This window comes from Vigna unguiculata, chromosome 1 (genome assembly GCF_004118075.2).
Source record: "Vigna unguiculata cultivar IT97K-499-35 chromosome 1, ASM411807v1, whole genome shotgun sequence".
NCBI classification, from domain to species: domain Eukaryota; kingdom Viridiplantae; phylum Streptophyta; class Magnoliopsida; order Fabales; family Fabaceae; genus Vigna; species Vigna unguiculata.
Genome location: NC_040279.1, coordinates 34,296,065 through 34,314,021, shown reverse-complemented (window position 1 = coordinate 34,314,021; position 17,957 = coordinate 34,296,065). Strand labels below are relative to the sequence as shown.

The 17,957-nt window shown below is 32.1% G+C and overlaps 3 protein-coding genes across 6 annotated transcripts; all 3 read right to left on the bottom strand.

The window, feature by feature from the left end:
• Positions 1 to 241: 241 nt before the first annotated feature.
• Positions 242 to 1,721, bottom strand: LOC114164817. Its single transcript, XM_028049594.1, has 2 exons — positions 1,233 to 1,721; positions 242 to 717 (listed from the first exon to the last, which is right to left on the bottom strand). The coding sequence occupies exon 1, from the start codon at positions 1,499 to 1,501 to the stop codon at positions 1,298 to 1,300; it is 204 nt and encodes a 67-aa protein (XP_027905395.1). The 5' UTR covers positions 1,502 to 1,721; the 3' UTR covers positions 242 to 717; positions 1,233 to 1,297.
• Positions 1,722 to 4,335: 2,614 nt separating this feature from the next.
• LOC114191898 (RNA polymerase sigma factor sigF, chloroplastic-like) lies at positions 4,336 to 9,746 on the bottom strand. Of its 4 annotated transcripts, none has more exons than XM_028081365.1 (10): positions 9,554 to 9,746; positions 9,168 to 9,307; positions 8,051 to 8,175; positions 7,761 to 7,949; positions 7,371 to 7,659; positions 7,056 to 7,286; positions 6,646 to 6,786; positions 6,244 to 6,444; positions 5,657 to 5,735; positions 4,678 to 4,948 (listed from the first exon to the last, which is right to left on the bottom strand). In XM_028081365.1, exons 1-9 carry the CDS (start codon positions 9,597 to 9,599, stop codon positions 5,682 to 5,684), a joined length of 1,416 nt encoding a protein of 471 aa, XP_027937166.1. In that variant the 5' UTR covers positions 9,600 to 9,746; the 3' UTR covers positions 4,678 to 4,948; positions 5,657 to 5,681. The 4 variants fall into 4 exon arrangements, 3 of the variants coding, with proteins under 3 accessions (XP_027937158.1, XP_027937149.1, XP_027937166.1); XR_003606034.1 differs by having other exon boundaries at positions 4,790 to 4,948; positions 5,657 to 5,751; positions 9,554 to 9,745; XM_028081357.1 differs by lacking the exon at positions 5,657 to 5,735 and having other exon boundaries at positions 4,336 to 4,948; positions 7,761 to 7,928; positions 9,554 to 9,741.
• Positions 9,747 to 11,608: 1,862 nt separating this feature from the next.
• LOC114171481 lies at positions 11,609 to 16,624 on the bottom strand. The gene is made up of 11 exons (XM_028056487.1): positions 16,370 to 16,624; positions 15,318 to 15,733; positions 15,061 to 15,215; positions 14,386 to 14,459; positions 14,046 to 14,100; positions 13,532 to 13,606; positions 13,340 to 13,413; positions 13,146 to 13,194; positions 12,601 to 12,685; positions 12,157 to 12,213; positions 11,609 to 11,914 (listed from the first exon to the last, which is right to left on the bottom strand). The coding sequence occupies exons 2-11, from the start codon at positions 15,649 to 15,651 to the stop codon at positions 11,853 to 11,855; spliced, it is 1,020 nt and encodes a 339-aa protein (XP_027912288.1). The 5' UTR covers positions 15,652 to 15,733; positions 16,370 to 16,624; the 3' UTR covers positions 11,609 to 11,852.
• Positions 16,625 to 17,957: the final 1,333 nt, after the last annotated feature.

Sequence of the window (17,957 nt, the reverse complement as noted above, 5' to 3'; positions counted from 1 at the left end):
CCAGACGTAAAGTTTGTTTCATGCTGAGTCACAGTTTCACCTACGTAAAATCGAATTGATATAACTTTGTTGCCGTGACTTCTCCGGCTCTTGTTGTTTTCTGACCCAGCCTTAGTGGTGGTTATTATTCATCACCTACAACACTACTATTACGTAACGAGAAGTTCGTTAATTAATTGAAACTTAGAGTGGTGTCTTAATTAGAGTTTTATTTGTTGCCCGGATCGAAACATTTAACACAGACGACGGTGTGGGATTTGAGGACACAGAATATTATAGAAAAAGTGGAAAGTTAAAAAAGGGAATGGCGATGGAACCGAGGAAAAATAAAATTAAATTGAGGCTTGATCTTGTCTGATGTTTCCTCAGCACGAGGACCATTGTCTGAAAAATTGACTAATCATGCATATCGGATTTTGAAGGTGTGGGTTTCATCATAATTGATGCATAAACAACTCATACTCTTCTAAACTCTTCTGCACTTTTGAACCTTTGCTGAGTCCTGCTAACCACCCTGTATCATCACCTCACAACAATCAAACATTTTTTAACTTCAGTTCTTCTTTTCACATGCAGGGCCTGGTGAATGAAATTAAATCTGGGTAACTCAATTTCTTCCTATTAAATAAATACAACAAATGCATGTATTCCTTCATACACGTACAATGGTTTCACCGCAATGCCAAGTTAGTTTCCAATTAGTATCTTCCGTGAGAACTATGCATCAAAGAAGCAAAAGTTAGGAACAGTGATTAATTACATTGATTTGGTACTCACCTACCACCTGGGATCTCTGATTACATATGGTAAAGTTAGTTCATAAAATCTGGGCAGATGAAATATAAAGACATGGTTCTATGCAAACAAAGATATCATCATCATCATCATCAACAACAACATTAAACTGATTGTTGAATCCAGTCCTGGATCATTACAGCAATCAGTGAAAGCCCTTTTTCCCTCATTTGAAACTGAAAAAGATAGAACAAATTACTCTGAAGGAGAAAGATATAGCGGCTTAAGATTTCCAACATTGTAACATATGTGCAGGTTTGAGAGGCTCTTGACATGTGAAAAAGAAGATCTACTCAATAGTGGTTGCGAGAGTTGAAACAGATCTAATCTCTTTCACATGTTAGATGGAGGTAATTACACAGAATGCAATAATAATAGTAGTAATCCTATTAGAAAAAGTAACAATTTTGCAGTGTGACATAGCAGTAATATAGTACCCTCTTTATGTTACAATGATAGAGAGAAAGGGATGGATGATACTGTGTTGCAGGTCTTGGTATTATTATGTCTCACCACGCTCATGCCAACACAAAAGCATGGCGATGCAGCGGCGAAGAATGTAGAATTTGGCACGCTGCTTCTTGACCAAGTGACTGCACTTTTGGCCAAAAGACTTGCAAGGGTCACAAGCTTGTTGCTGTTGCTGCTGCTGCTGCTGTTGCTGCAGCTGAATATTTTGGCTTGTGTTGCTTTCCTTCACTGCCATGAATGATTTTGTTCTGGCAAGTGGTGTACTGATCCTGATTTGGCACCATAAAGCAGTAAATATGGTGGTGGAAACATGGTGGCTAAGGTTTCCACTAGGTATTTATATAGCACAAGTAGACATCTATTTGGGCAAGATGGGAAGCTAGTAATTCTGGGTCTTCTAGATCAAGTATGGACTGTTACTATTACAAAACCACCAGTTGTCAGAACCATATCAAAATAGAATGGGCCAAGGTTGCTACATATTTTACCTCCTAGGTACTACTCATTTCTCCTCCAATCTCAATGTTTTTATTGTTTTTAGGGAGGGACCTAGAGGGATAAAGTTAGAAGGAACATAAATCAACCACCTGATTTACTTTCATGCATAAGTTTCTAAACATATTTTTTAGGGTTAACTAGGTAGAATATGACGCGAGATTGAAATTCATTTTTATTCAAAACTTTAATATATTTTGATCTCCAAACTTTATAAATATATATATATATATATATATATATATATATATATATATAAATTTTTTATGTGTCAAACGTGTTTTATGTCAGTAAATATTTATCTCATTGACTTTTTAATATCAGTTAAAAAACGTGTTTGACATGTAAAAATATAATTGGATTAAAAGAATTATATCCATTCATTCTTAAAATGAAAATCAAAATGTATCAAAGTTTTAAACATAAATTTTAATTTCGTGTCAAAGTTGAAGACTAAGAATGTGATGTTAATTCGGACGATAATAATAACAATACTAATAATAATATATCCCACATTAGATTTGTGGGATTAAAAGGTAATGTTGGATTGAGTAGTTAGTACTAACACACTTGCCCACCGGGAAGGACACAAGCACTGGTCCAGGCTATGTGTATGCCTCATATATGCAATAAGACAGACAGAGCTAGCGGAAACGACCCATCTATAGTGCCTATGAGGTCCCTAAGGATTGTTTTTTGTTCTTAAAATGTTGTGGGTGTGAGCATAATAGAGCTTATCTTTTCTTCTTGTTTCAATGTTGTTTGGGGAAATTGTGACATGAAATTTCCTTCATCAAGCATACATATGTAATGTCCGGGTCATTGCTCACACTTGCTACATCATGTCTAAGGCCTGCACAACTATTCACATTTTGGCATTTCCAGATTCCTTTCTTTTTCTTCTATTCATTTCTACTGCCACCAGAACATAAAGTGAAAAAGGGTGCAACTTCGATTTTTATGATCTTAATTATAGCTTCATTTGGGTCACCGTGTTCCTTTTCGTGCCTGCAGTGTACCCTTAAAATGATATCATAAAGCAAAATTTGAAGGGATCGGTGAAAGTTGACACCTTTGTAGCTATCCTTGGATCAAGAACTTAGAATCCCATTTTCTATTTTTGCTAAGAGATTATGAGAATGGAATTAGACAATAAAGTTAGATGGGGTTTGGTTTTATTTCGTGACGTTAACATTTAATTAAACAGAGGTCCACTTCACGGGACCTATCCTGTGTTAAGCCTGTCTTTGATAACTTTTTTGTGTTCAAGATACCTTTTTCTATGTGAGGTCTTTATCTAACGTAATCTAACTCAATTAAACTTTATGATCACCGTCATTCTTTGTAAAAGATTCATACGTTTCCATTTTAAGGATGTAACATAAGTGCTAGTTCTGGAGAAAGATACAAGAAAATCAACCAAGTAGTGCTGTTTGCAAAGCCACCAGTTCATTTCCTTCCACATGTATCATTTTGTCGTTTAAGTGTCTCTAATGTGTCACTCACATGTCGTATACCATATCAAATTAATTGGTTTGTTTTGAAAAGGAAGAAATATCTCGTAGTTTTCAATAAATGTGTGTGGTTCTGATTAATTCAAGTACATATGTCAATGACTCAAAATCAGTCTTATTAAAATCAACTTTTTCAGGCTCTAAATCAATCAGGCCCTTCATAATTAATTCGTGTTGTCTGCATGTGCTTATATCATTTCTCGGTTACTGGCAAATTACTTTTATAGAAATTTTTTTTTTCTTTTTCTGAAGCTTGTTTCTCTAATGACAAATTTAAACCTAAAATCTCTCATATAAACTACCTAGCCCCACCAGAAGAAGTGGCGTGTAAAAATCCGGTTAGTTTAATGTTTTTTTAAGTGTGTTTAGGTAGAAACGTAAACGAATCTAGCAGTAAAACTTATAAACCCTACCATGTATATTTGTATAGGTTCAGTTGAAAAGATCTGCAGCCACATGTGGCTTTTTCTAATAAAATTTGAAAAAGCAAACTTTAGTGGTACCAAAAGGCATTGGGTTTTTAGAGCACTTATTCTTTTGAACAAATAAATTAATTTATTCCCAGGAGAGGATTTTGTTCATAATTAACATTTTGAGTCAATTTATTTTTTTATTATGTAACTCCTATCATGCTTACAAGTCATTAGGATATACTTGAACAAATTTCTGTACAAAAACTTCTAAGAAAAAAAAAAAAAATAGAACGAACTTTTGTATAACTTATTATTATCATTTTTGTTATGTTCAATTTTTTTAAAAATTAATTTAAAAAACTTCTATAAATCAACGTGCATATAAAAAAAATTTAATTATGAAAAAGTTAATTCGAATTATTTTTTATATACTTTCTTTTCTTTTAAAATCCTTTACAAAAAAATTGTTTAAGTAGTCTCTTAACCATTTTGATTTGTATAAATGAATTTAGAGACAAATATGCCAATTATCTAAATTGCATGTTAACTTATTTTTCTCATTTCATATTGAAATGTTTAATATGCTACAACTTATAGTGGTCATTATGAGCTCCCTCTCCTGTGTAAAAAAGATACAGCTTAGTTCGTTCCAGTGCAATATAGATATATCTCTTCATTTATAAGCAAATAGAAAAATCCCATGTGATTCTACCTATATATTACAGCAGTTTAAATCAAAATATGTTTTTCTTTTCGTTGGCATTGATTTGGCTTCTCAATTTTTACAAACTGCACAAGCTTTTTTAGTTCTTCAATTGTCTTCATCCCCAAAAAGGTACCCGGTTCATCCTCAATTACCATGGTGTCAGTTTTCTCTTCAAAAAGCTTGATCTAGTCATTGCTTTTGCACTTGGCCAGAAAAAAATGTCATAGAGAAATAAGATGAACTGCATAATCTTGGTGTCTACTTATCTATATAAGCAAGTCACTGTATGCGTCGAGTCCTTGACTTTCAAGACACTCCTTGAGCTTGGACAATGCTCGGCTCTCCAACTGTCGGACCCTTTCCTTGGTCAAACCAAATACCTTGCCTATATCTTGCAATGTTTTTTCCTTGCCATCTTCAATACCAAATCTTAGCCTGATTATGCTCTTTTCTTTAGGGCTTAAGATATTTAAGAGGTTGTGCACATGCCTTCTCATTAGCTGTTTTGAAACACACACATCTGGGATCTCAATTGCTGAGTCTGCGGTAATCTCCTGCAATCGTAATAAAATTGGGATCAGTAACGGAAGAGGGTCTATTCTGACCCTACCTAATCCTCCAACATTAGAAGACCAACTTAACAGAAATTTACACCAAAAGCAGAATGACAAATATTAATTCAAAGCGGGGAGGGATTGCTGGACACTAGCACACAAGCTCAAATCAAATATAGGGAACACATGAAAAAGATTATGAAATATTCCCAACCAAGGCCAAAAATGACAAGCCACTTCAATCAATACAAGGGAATTTTAGACTGTCAGTGGACTCTTATGGTCAACAAATCCATATATAGTGGGGATTAACTTTAATATGGAACCAGATAGAGTTTACTGACCAATAGTCCAGTTATTACTTCCAACGTATTCACTTCATTCCTAAAATATACGACAGTTTTTTAGATTTTTGTCCCTTTCAGCAAATCTTATTTCACATTGTCGTTTACTTTAATTAATTTTTTGGTTAAAATATTCTCACTATTTTAGTCAATAAATAATAATGCCATTGTCTCTTTCTCTGTCCTATGAAATATCAGAGAATTAAGAGTTTTGTCTTGAAAATTAAAACTTCACTACTATTATTCTCTATCCATACATTAATTATTGAAGGGTAATTTGAAAAAAATTACAATTACAAACAAATTTAATGTTACTAACTAAATTAACCAACTTTTTTAATATATGTTAATCACTTAAAAGTACCTTATATTTGCGGACGCATGGGTATTTAGTCGGGGACGATCGTGGTCTCTTGAATGTCTTGTTCTGTCCGAGGATCAACCTCAAAACAAACCAAACTTCACAGTTCACGATAAAAAACCGTAATTCATTGGTATTCCAAATTCTACTAGTAAGTATATAATGCACATATGGCATTAATGAAAACATATTTAAAATTATGAATGAGGTCAATTAAATTATTGTTGGAGTGAGACCTACGATTTTCTTAGCGCCACAATAAACCCTTTACCTGATGCTGCTTAGTCATTTCCATCCACACTCAACAGAACGCAATAACTATGCAAATTTGAAATTGTGCACGCAATCAATTGCATTTTCATTTTTTTAATTTTCTTTGCAGTTTGATTTCTGCTCGTTTGTTTATACAGTTATCAATACAGGCAAAATACTAGATACTTTGCCAATGTAAAATGAGAAGCTCAATAATAAGCATCAGCAGTTCTAAGAAATCATTATAAGAATATAGAACTTTTATTTTCCCTTTTTATAAATTTTAGATCTAATAAATCATATCACAGGAGAAAAACAAATTTACTTAAAGGCCTTACCTGGAAAGTTGTCTCTTGGTCCGCCCACACAGTTTGCTGCATGGAAATTGGATGTCTTGAAGCAAATAGTAAAGTTTCCAACTTGTCTATTGTAATTCCCACCCTTCTTGCTAATTCTTCTTTGGATGGGTGAATGTTTCCCTCCTGAATGAATGATTTCTTTGCTTCTATGACCTTGCCCAAAAGTCTATATAAATTCTCCTGATCAAACAATCATTCCATGTTGTGTAAATAGAATTGTTGCTTGTTATACAGATGATATATTATAAAAAAGTTAATGCAGAAGTAACAGTATTTTGTTATTAATCAACATGCAACAATTTCAATAATAACAACACTGCAGAAGGAGTTAGGTTAAATTTGGCTAACTAGATTATAAAGAAATATACAAATTGTTTTTACCGGTATACGGATAGTCCTGGAATGCAGAAATATTGCCTTCCTTATCGAATGCCTTATCCACCAGTATGCGTAAGTACCAAATCGGCAACCAGCTCCTGGTTTAAATTTGTCAATGCTCTTCATAAGACCCGTACTTCCCTCCTATAATGTCACCAGGAAAGGAATGTCAAGATGTACTGGCTAATTATGTATTAAGGTAATGATTGCAACATTTTTCAAAAGAAATAAAAAATATCCTTTAGCCAAATCAATTTTTGCCAAATATTTATCTTACGGTTTTTCTGTTCAACATAATGTGAAGCCATACATGGAAAACTCAGTATTAAGAATTAACAATAACTATGCAACAGTCAAGACATAAAAACTTTGATAGTGGGGAATGGTGACTTTTAATTCCTTGGAGGCTATACCTGTAATAAGTCCTGAAGGCTGAGACCACGTCCCTGATAATGTTTAGCAATGTGAACTACCATGCGCATATTGGCATGAAACAGCTTTTCTTTGCTTCTCTTAACACAATGAAGCTGTGTCTGCAGGGCACAACAACTAAGGCCCAAGACATCAGCCCATTCAGCTAAAGTTGGTTCCCGTCTTAACTGAGATTGAAGCCTGATCTTTACTTCTTCCAATCTTGAGAAATCCTGTTATACATTCCATGTTATGGCAAAAGAACCTTCATAGAACATACCGCACTTTTAAGAAGGATATAGAGTTTCGAGTGACACCTGAAGCTGAGTAATCAATTCAGACTCTTCTTCACGGGTCAAAAGTTGCCTTGATTCAGGACCCGACAAGAACATGCGCAGGGGGTCATTTTGATCAAATCCTTCATTTAATTTCTTTTCTAAACGTAACTTTCTCTGTACATAAGATTTTCTGTCAAGGTAACTTTCTTCATCAAGGAGTATTGACTTTGATGCTTTTCTCTGTTTAGATCGTCTTTCTATAATCCGTGTTGACCTCACAATTTTATTCCTTTTCGGTGAAGAGTCAACCAAACTTGTGGAGGCCAAACTGAATGACATACTTTAGCCATTATTCTTAAAATCAAATTATCCTATAAACAGAATAAACAAATTGATGATGTCAAAGACAACGAGAAAGATAGAACTAACCCAAAAGAAAGTGGATCATCATCATCATCAACTTCAACTGATGAAGCTGCTTGCTTTGAGGCTGACAAAGCTTGCTGAGCAAGAGAAACCGCATTACTTGGCAGACCATCTGCAGGCCTCTCTGAGTCGTTATCCACAGGCTGAAGAGTCAAAGAAGCAGCAAGTTCCCTAGTAGGATAACAAGTCAGTCTGCAATAGGTACACGCACCCTTTAAGAAGACCGGAGACGCAAAAACTTATCAATTACAACAGATGAAGTTAACATGAGGTTGCAATTCAATTTATCTTACAAGTTCTGTAAATGAGACCGGAGATGCAACTGGTGAACAAAATCATGCACCAACTGATCAGGATTTCCTGTGTTGCATTTCTCTTGAACTGAGGACATATCCATCTGCCTTGTATTTAACGTTGCCTTCAGTAAAAGCAAAGGGGTAATGAATTAATTATTAACATGAACAAAAAAAGGGATCATCACATCGAACAACATTAAAAGTCACTCTAAGAAAACAAGTAAAGACTATGAAGCACATAAATGATACTTGTATAAGATATGACACATCCATTAAGATGATATGATAATTCCAAAAATATACAGATTTTGATGTGTAAGATACATGTATTTGCACAAAAATTCATAAAACATAATAAATATATAATAGCAATCCCACAAATCCAAATTAAGAACATAACATACTGGTTGGACTATATTGAAAACAAAATAAAACTTATTGTCGGAGATTTCATGTCAACTAGTAATATATAGGTGTGCAAATCTCTTCCTAAAAGTCACTTTTCTGTGGTTAAGTTAAGTTTGAAATTACTTTCAAAGAATTATAAGTCATAAATCAATTCCTATTGCTTACAAATAGAAATAGTATGATTTGTTGAGATCATCCATAAAGAGAAAGCTTTTATAAGGGGCAATGCTTCAATGTGTCTATAGTATAAATGCTTATATGTCTTATAAGTAGCTATATGAGATCTTCCTAACTTCTTTTAAGGCTTGGATACTTCAGGAATCGATAATATATCCAACAATATTGATATTAGATAAATACGAACATGGATGTCTAAAGCATATAAAGTGTTAGCATTTTATAAGACACTCTTATTATTAATTTGTTTATATAAAATTCTCTGGAAGAATCTTTAGGAGAAGAAAATAAAGAAAAAATGCAAAAAGAATCTCAAGCTAAAATTCATTTATACATACGCCAATCTTTAAAATTCTTTAATATTAATTCTCTAAAGAGTTGATTTTTTAACTTCTACACCACTAGTTTATTTTAGCTTATAGAGAATTTTTTTTCTTTCATTTCTTTATTTTCTTATTTTCTTCTATACACTATAAACAAGCCCAAGAATGAAGAAATTGGTATATAAAAAAGAAAAAAAAAATTGAACCTCCTTATTATACGCGTGCAGTAAGGGCCTATACTCCTCACGCTGTTCTTGTAAAAGAACAGAGGTAGGAAAATGCCGAGCTGTAGAACTAGAGGACCAGGATGCAACTGCTGGAGCAGCTTGTTCATGAAGCATCATAACTGCACACAGTTTTCAACTCAATGAAATTCCACAAGACCGTAGAACGAGAAAATTACTTAGCAGGCATAATACCCCTAAAACCCTCAATTTAAACTATCTCAATAAACAGCTTGCGGGGGAATAATTTGAAAAACAGAGGCATTTGTGAATTGAATATCTTAGGGAAACAAAATCTTTCACTTTACAATTATGATATGTAAAATTGAAATAGAATAAAATGAATGGAGCAGTTGAAACAAGGTTACCGGAAGACGAAGAAGATGAAGGAAACGGTGGAGAGGAAGAGAACATGGTCTTAGACACACTCAATTACTTTCTTCTCTGTGTCTCCAATTTCCAGTTTCTATGGAGGGATTGCAATTGCAGTAGATAATGTTGACATAATTAAAATATCTCTGAGAGAGAAAAAAAAAAAAAAAGTATGAAGCTTAAGGCCTTTTTTATTTTCTAGTTTTCTGTTTATGTCATGAAGTGTAACCTATTGCTACTGCTACTATTCCTCACCTCAAGTTTCGGTCTGGGCAATAATTTTTTTTTCTTAAAAAGAATAAAAAAGACACCCACAGTTACGGCCTTCCCGAAGCCCAATTTTTATTCTTGAAGGGTTTTTACTTCATGCACCTCCCCAATATTTTTGCTCACCTCAAATTTTTAAAATAATTATTTTAGTCTGAGATGACATTTTTCTTATGACTCTTTTATCAACGTGATTTGTGGATTTTAAAAAAATTAATTATAAAATTAAATTAACTCTATAACAAAAATATTAAAAATGGTTGTTAAAATTTAGCGGTTAAAATATTTTTTCTATTTCTTTCATAATGAATGGTAAAGAGTACTTCGGATAGTTCGAAATTGAGTGGAAAAAAAGTCTAATCAATAAATTTTTTCTATAGTTCTATAGAGATTGATTGTTAAAAATATATGAATACTCAACTTTACGAAATAAAACTCAAACAAATTTATGATATATATCACATTATGTTTTTGTCGGATTATATTATTAAATAAATAACTCTCTACATTTCTATAGTATGATTGTTTAAACTTTTTAAACAAGTTCAAAAATATTTTATTTAATGTACATTATTGCTCTTATTTACAAGTTCAAACTTATTTAAATTCTTTCATTCATGTATTGTAACCGTTCCTTGTTATTAATATTTCATTTCACTAATTTTTACCACCAACAATACTCAAATATATAACAAGCTCGTTTTATGGGCTAATAAGCTTTTTGAAATGCATATTAATTATCAGTTCTTTTATTAGTCCTTAATGTAAAATCATTTCTGCGTGTGTTCTAATGAATAATTTCATTATCTCACTTCCAATAGAAAATTTAACTAATCTATCTTAGTTTCGTGTAAATGAAATTTTCATAAACATTTAGAAGTTAAAAAAATTGCACTTATCTCATAAATTAATATAAGCTTAAATTTCAAATTTCTCATAAATTTTATTATTTTTAACTGTGTTCTTATCAAATTTTCTTATATTAAATACTCAAAATATTTATATTATATTTGTTTAATTTTTCTTTTAACTGTTTAATGCGTCTCTTATCTTATCTTCATAACAAATATAAAGTTCTATAATTAATCTAAAATGAATATTGCAGTAAATGTAAAACATCATATAATTTTTATTGCTCCAATTAAAAACGTGATATATAATAAAATGATCATGTTTTCGTATGACTTCCACATCCACCTACAACGATTAAGAGATTATCTCCATCACCACCATTTATTCAACACATTTTCAATTAAAATAATTAAAATTACTTAAAATATCACTTTATATTAATCACATAACCCACTTAAAAAATTAATCGATAAAAATTCAATTAAAAAACAAAATTTTTTTTAGTACGCAATAAAGATTGTTAAAAATATTAAAATTTATCATAATTAATTAAGCCGTTAATTTATACATCTCTAACTTTCGAAGAAATTAAGCAATATAACTTATAGATAAATGAATTGTATAAGCTTATTTTAGCCTTTTTAAGCAGGTCGATACATTTTATATTAATTTATTTTCTAAGTGTTTATGAAATATAGTCTCAAACTATCCATTCAAGAATAGGAAGATGTTCACCTTTCAACTCTTGATCACTAAGAATGTCTATAAACATGTCTAATATTGGATAGAAGAATTATTATCCCAAGCTTTTATAACTTGCTTTTAAAATGATTTTTTTAACATAATTAACATATTTCAAAATCAACTTACTCACACTTTCCCAAGGCTAATCAAGATGGAAACACTTGTATAAAGCAACCATTCATCGTATCTACTTTAAAGTATAATCATTTTTATGTATAAAGTTTAGTTTCTTGGCCAAAGCATCCAAAATGTCACTGGAATGCAACTGTGTGAAGTGAGCAGACCCAAATTTATGATTATAATTAATAGAAGAGGTAAATGAAATTAATTATAAAAAATAAGCAGCTAAAATATGGAGATATAAATTCATTCCTGGAGAAGGAAAATTGTACAGGTTCAAAATGGTGTGTGCTCACTGGCTCAGCTAAGACTCTAATGCTTGCTGCCAAAGCTCCACCACCTTTTCTTCTTTCTAGATTCATTTGATGGTATATCTGGATCACCATGGAAAAACATACACAGGATTAGCCAAAAAATAATAACCAAACTTTTTGACAAATAAATAAACATGTCATCAATAATATATACATATATCCAACCTTAAATTTTATTAAGGTAGTCAGAGTAAATTTTTTCAAACACAAAGAAGCTTCAAGAGAATCTATTCGAACAAACTCCAATCAAGTGTTCAAATAATTTCGGAGCTTGTTTGAGAAATGCAAAATATGAAAAATACCTCCTTGGGGATAAATGGAGTTGTAGTGCACCTCTGCCCAGAAACTCAGGAAAATCACTGCAACAAAACAGACAAATTAGCCAAGTTGTTCATATGATGAAAAATGCAAAAACTACTAATGGCACACGACAAAAAATAATTATCACAATTTGTGAGTATGACAAATTATTTGAAACAAATATCTTGAAGATTTCCAATACAATAGAAACAGATGAAGTTATAGAATCTTGGTAAAAGCATGCACAACATTCCCTTGAAAGGGAAAAAAGGATGAAGTTAAATTATGATCAAGGTTCAGAAAGATTCAAGAAATAATGTGAGGTGAACAAATCAAAGGAAGAAAAAGAAAAGGATTAAAAAGATGAGAGCGAGGAATCAATATTTAGAAAAAAAAAAAAAAAAGTTAAAGGAGAATCCTTTCCCAGACTCTTGAAGAAAACCAACCTCCTTTTGGGTTCTCAAAATGAGGAAGTATCTCTATGCAACAGGTGTCCTTGAAAGAAGTCATCACAAATATTCTTACACCATACTGGAGGAAAAAGAAAGAAGAAAATCAAATACAATAATACAACTAAAAGGACATATAATTTCATAGCCAATTCCAAATATTACTGTAAACTTTGCATTGACAATGTCTACAGAAACAAAATGTAATTTATGGAAAACTAAAAATGGCGAAAAGATTAACAAACTCTACCAGACAATGCCTCAAATGATATATATACACACTCTTAACATTCATCTTTTATTTTTTAAATATTACAAACTCACATTGACAGACTCTATTCATTAAAACCCTATTAATATGAAAGGGTATGACAATTCACACTATAAGAACATCCGACAAATGAATCATTTTATAAGCAGATACAGTAGCTAGGTTGTCCATAACCAAACATTTTGTCTTTGTGCAGAGAATTGAATAATAATCGGACCAGAGAAGTGCGACAGAAAAGTATACATGGAAGAGTAATAGGTTGCAGTCATACCGAATCTGCAGCTGCTTGAAGAGTAACATGATCACCCCATTCGCCACTCCTAGTTCCATTTATGATAAAACCAAGCAAAAGGGTCTGTCAGTTAACAAAACGCAAACTACTCATATATATATATATATATATATATATATATATATATATATATATAAAGAGAGAGAGAGAGAGAGAGAGAGGGAGATTATTACTTAGACATCTTGTCCAAATAATCATCGTACTCCATGGGAACATATCCATCATAAATCTCTGGATTAGATTTAAGCTGGTTAAAAACACAACTAAAGTAAGAATCCGAGAATAATTGCACAAAACCATTAGCAGATATTATAAGCCTGATAGGCATAAAAGAAAAGCGAAACATAATACAGCAAGCAACAAACCTGATTGACAACTTGTCGTCTCACAAACTTGTGGTGATCAGGTGCGTGATACAATTGATCAGACAGTGCTCGGAACTAGAGAGGAATAATCATGAGGAAATTACATGAAAACTATAAAGTACTCTAACTATTGATACAGCAGAAAAATATAAATTATTTTTATGTGATTAGGAAAGTTTTCAAGGTAGGTTGAGCAAGTAGTTACGTGTAGCTCATCCAATGTAAGAGCATAACTGTATTGGGCTTTGGCTGCTCAAAATCTGAGGCTTTGTGTTTGTGGATACTAGGTTAGAAATGAAATATGAGGATGGTGAACAATAGAAGACCCAGAAACCTCCAACAAATGACTTCAGAAATGGAAAACTAACCCGTTTGAAAACTGATATTCAGTATAATGTCGTAATCATATTAAAATAATAGATATTTCTCAATAATTACATTCTAAAACAAATGAAATCTACTCTAGCCAATGGATTTTCAGAACATTAGAATCGAATAAATATGAGTGACACACCTGACAATTACCGTCGCCTTGTACTTTGTTCTCCGCAAAGTCATATAACTGCAATCTGTTTGAAATTTTGACAGCTTAGTTTGGCATGTCAAAAGTACATCAGATAAAAAAAAATGTATGCAACCAATAATATTTTAACCATTAATTTATTTACAAAATTCAAAAACAAAACAATTTGAAATGAAGCCCATATGTGACAATAGCTAAAGCTTGAATGACAGAAAAGAAGCAAAAGTGGCACATGACCAAAAAAAAACAACAAAGAAAATAGTGAATACTCAGTTACTGGAGAAAAATTATTCACATTTTAGCAATTATATTAAGTTTTTGTGACTAATACCTATCCAGAAGCCTTTGATGATCTGAAGTTGCTTCGTCAATTGAAGGAATTTCACCATTAATTTTTGGAACATGCTAAACAAGAAAACGAAGGCATTTTAAGCACTGCATTCAAATACAAAAGTCTTACAACTGATCCAAAGAAATGAACTTTCTTAAAATCATACTACAAGTGAAAAGCAGCAGGTTGCCAATGAAGGGACAAAATTCATCATTACAAAGAAAAAGGAAAAATAAAAAAAGTTAAAACTTCTAAAAGTGAGTGCTTGTGAAGCCACATTGTTAGAAAACTAGATAAATTCAGCATCTATTTTGTTCTACTGAATAGACCACTGTATGGTAGATGACTTAACCCAGAAGTTGCTTCACTCATCAATTAGCATGAAAAATAATGCTCTGTAGGACTTAAATATTTCAGACTTTCAACAACCGATAATTTATTATGACTTTCTTACTATAAATACCAATTAATTTGGTAAAATGAAAATGTGGACTAGAAAAAGATCACTATAAGTTGACAAAAGTACAACACAGTGAATTAGCTTCTTGGTACCTAATGAGCATTAAAAGGCATAAATATATATATATATATATATATATATATATATATATATATTTATTGCTTCAATAGCTGATCCAAAAGTGAATCTACAGAAGCAAAGGAGGCTTAACATACGGGAATCGGTATCATTTGACTCAATCTCCTCCCAACTTCATCATCAAGTGGATAATTGTCAGTTAGCTCCAATGAATATTCCTCTGTTTCACAAGGACTAGAACATGAACTAGAGGGTTCTCCATCACCAACTCCTTCTTGAGCATAATCATGATCTGCATGTGCAAAATATTTAATTGAATAAACCAATACCCAGTAAAAAGATAAATAAATCCCAAATATACCAAAGAAAAATAAGTTTACATCTTGAATGATACCTCCCGAACAGTAGTTCATCATTGAAGAGTTATGCCAATCATATGCAGGCTGAGTCTCAGGAACATGGAACTGTTGTTCACCTTGCTGAAAATATCCAGAAGATTCAGCAATCTCTAGCTGTGAAAACTCTTCTTGAAGTGTACGGGCAATGATCTCATCATTCTCTACATGGTTACATTCATTATCATAATGGCTATGGAAGTAGTGTCCATTATAGATGTCTCCAGAATCATGTTGAATTATGTTGCCATAGTATCCAGGACCATAAGCAGGGTCACCATCAAGAAGATTAAGACCCCACTGAAAAACATCTGAATGCTCATACAAAACCATCTCTAAACATTAATCATGACAAGGAGCCAAAAGCCTTTTCTGCTGACAAAGTTGAAATGATTCCAAACCAGAAAGAACCCACCTATACACATAAACTTAGATTAATGCAAATCAATGCAAGTAGTGAAGAAAAGCTAAGCAAATCAATGCAATACCAAGAAAGTATACAATATTCCCCTTGTAAAAAAACCCAACTGAAAGCATTTTCCACGTTAAACTCCAATAGTAATATACAATCCCGCAAGGACAGCTTCCCAGGCATTGGTCAATAAGAAGTTAACTAATTGGAATCGTTCATAAAAGTACTATAAAACTATATATGATAATGACTTTCAACTTTCAACTTTGAACACCACCCAATATTATTAAATCATCAAAGGAAAAAACAGTACACTTTGCTCTCCTTTTCAATTGAACGAATCAAAATGCGCCTCCTTCGAGGATCTTATGCGTCACAAATAAAAAATCACAACACAAAAGTATAAACATTCTTCCATATTCACCATTCATTATTGGGAGATCAAACAACTATTACCCTACACCTCGAGATTACCGCTTACACCAATCTAAAACTAAAGAAACCCAAATATGTTCCACGCTAAGTAATCCAATCCAGTAACATGCAGAGAAGGAAACACTGAAAAATAAAGTGAACTAGAAATTGAAAAGCACAATGGAAGTGGGTGATGAAAAAGAAGAGAGATAAGAAGTTCCCCACCTTCGATTCAGCGCCAACTGAATTGAGAAAGCGCAGAGAAGAGAAGAAGGAAAAAAGGGGTTGTTGAGGTGAAATCACTGTTCACATAGGGAAGGTACAATCGTAATAGATGACGACGATGGATGCATTGAATTGAATGAATATTTATGATACGAAGAGGGAAATATATATTGAAATTAATTAAATAAAAAAAAGGCGCACTCCAATTCACGCTGACGCGCTTATATACGGTTCGCCACGCCGTTAAAGGTCGAACACGTTCGTTTATTACTTATGTTGTGTTTAATTGTACTACTGTTTCTATTTTTGTGTATTGATCACACCCATGATCCTCGATCCTGGAAATCTCCGAACGGTGATGCTCTTCGTGTGTCGGGGATCTTGGGGAAATTTCTGTACTAATGACCGTTGATTAAGGGGTGGGGCTGGGTGTGGATCGAATCTGAGACTGTAGAAAGAAAAGGACGGTTCAGATCTGTTGCTCTGTGAAAAAGACAGAGAATCAACGTCTCTGATTGGTGCAGTATTCTCAGAAATTTGTTTTCAAATAAATAAATAGACTTTTCATTTTCTTTTACCTTTCTCTCCCTTCTTTTCTGAAATTCAGTCTTCCATTTGGATGCCGAAGATCTAGCACACTACTTTCAAACTTTTGTATACCTATTGTTCGTAAAACGTAATCCGGAAAAAGAAAGTGAAAAGATTTTATTCATAATATAATTAAATACAATATATATTTTTTATTTTGAAGATAAATAATTTATAGTATCTTTAGCAATTATTTGGAAGAAAAGAAAAACAAGAATTCAGAAAGAGTTGCTTTCCCTTGAAGCTTTTAAGCAAATAAAATTATTTTCTTAGAAAAATCATTTGAAAATGAGGACCCAACAGCAGAAATTCAGTACGAGATGACGCACTCATGTTTTATTGCAATATATAGTTTTATTTTAGTTTCTGTGTACTAAAATTGTACCCATGAATTTTCTTTTTTACCAAAATAAAACTAAATGGTTAAGACCAGGAATATAAATGGAGGGGGTAGTATATAATTATATAATTATTGGTTTTTTTATTTTATGTGATTGATAAATCCGTTTTGTATTCATATTTGTGCGGGTACGAAATAAGATGCAAATATCTAATTTAAATAGTATTTGTTAACTGTTTATAAAAAAATAGAAATTTATTAAAATCAATTAATGAAAAAATCATTCAAAATGAATGAGTTAATATTTTAATCATGTGATTTTTTATTTTTATTTTTTAATTTAAATTAAAGTATAGCGGATACAAATATTCATATATACAAATACTATGGTATATATATCCCGTCTGTGATATCAATTTGATTGACATTGTATCCTATCCTATTATAGTTAAGTAAAAGAAACTTTTGGTTAATAATGTTAATGAATCGGAATTGTAGAGAATTTTAGAAGTTTGGCTTTATCATGTTTTTAATTACTTATCATAATTTTTATTAATTTAATTTTGTTCCTTTACAGTTTTTTCTTACTTTATCTGCATTATATAATTTGAGTCTATTTCATCAACTATCTTACAACAACAACAACAAATATTTATGGTG

Bases quoted from the DNA above. Each gene is read 5' to 3' on its own strand.
- LOC114164817 (XM_028049594.1), bottom strand. From the start codon at position 1,501: ATGGCAGTGAAGGAAAGCAACACAAGCCAAAATATTCAGCTGCAGCAA.
- LOC114191898 (XM_028081348.1), bottom strand. From the start codon at position 9,599: ATGTTCTCTTCCTCTCCACCGTTTCCTTCATCTTCTTCGTCTTCCG. The intron at 7,950-8,050 runs GTAAGATAAATT...TACCTATTGCAG, and splicing joins CGGTCTCATTTACAGAACTT to ACTGACTTGTTATCCTACTA. The intron at 6,445-6,645 runs GTAAAAACAATT...TTGTTTGATCAG, and splicing joins CCAGGACTATCCGTATACCG to GAGAATTTATATAGACTTTT.
- LOC114171481 (XM_028056487.1), bottom strand. From the start codon at position 15,651: ATGGTTTTGTATGAGCATTCAGATGTTTTTCAGTGGGGTCTTAATCTT. The intron at 14,460-15,060 runs GTATGTTAAGCC...TTTCTTGTTTAG, and splicing joins GTCAAATGATACCGATTCCC to CATGTTCCAAAAATTAATGG. The intron at 14,101-14,385 runs GTATTAGTCACA...AATTTCAAACAG, and splicing joins CATCAAAGGCTTCTGGATAG to ATTGCAGTTATATGACTTTG.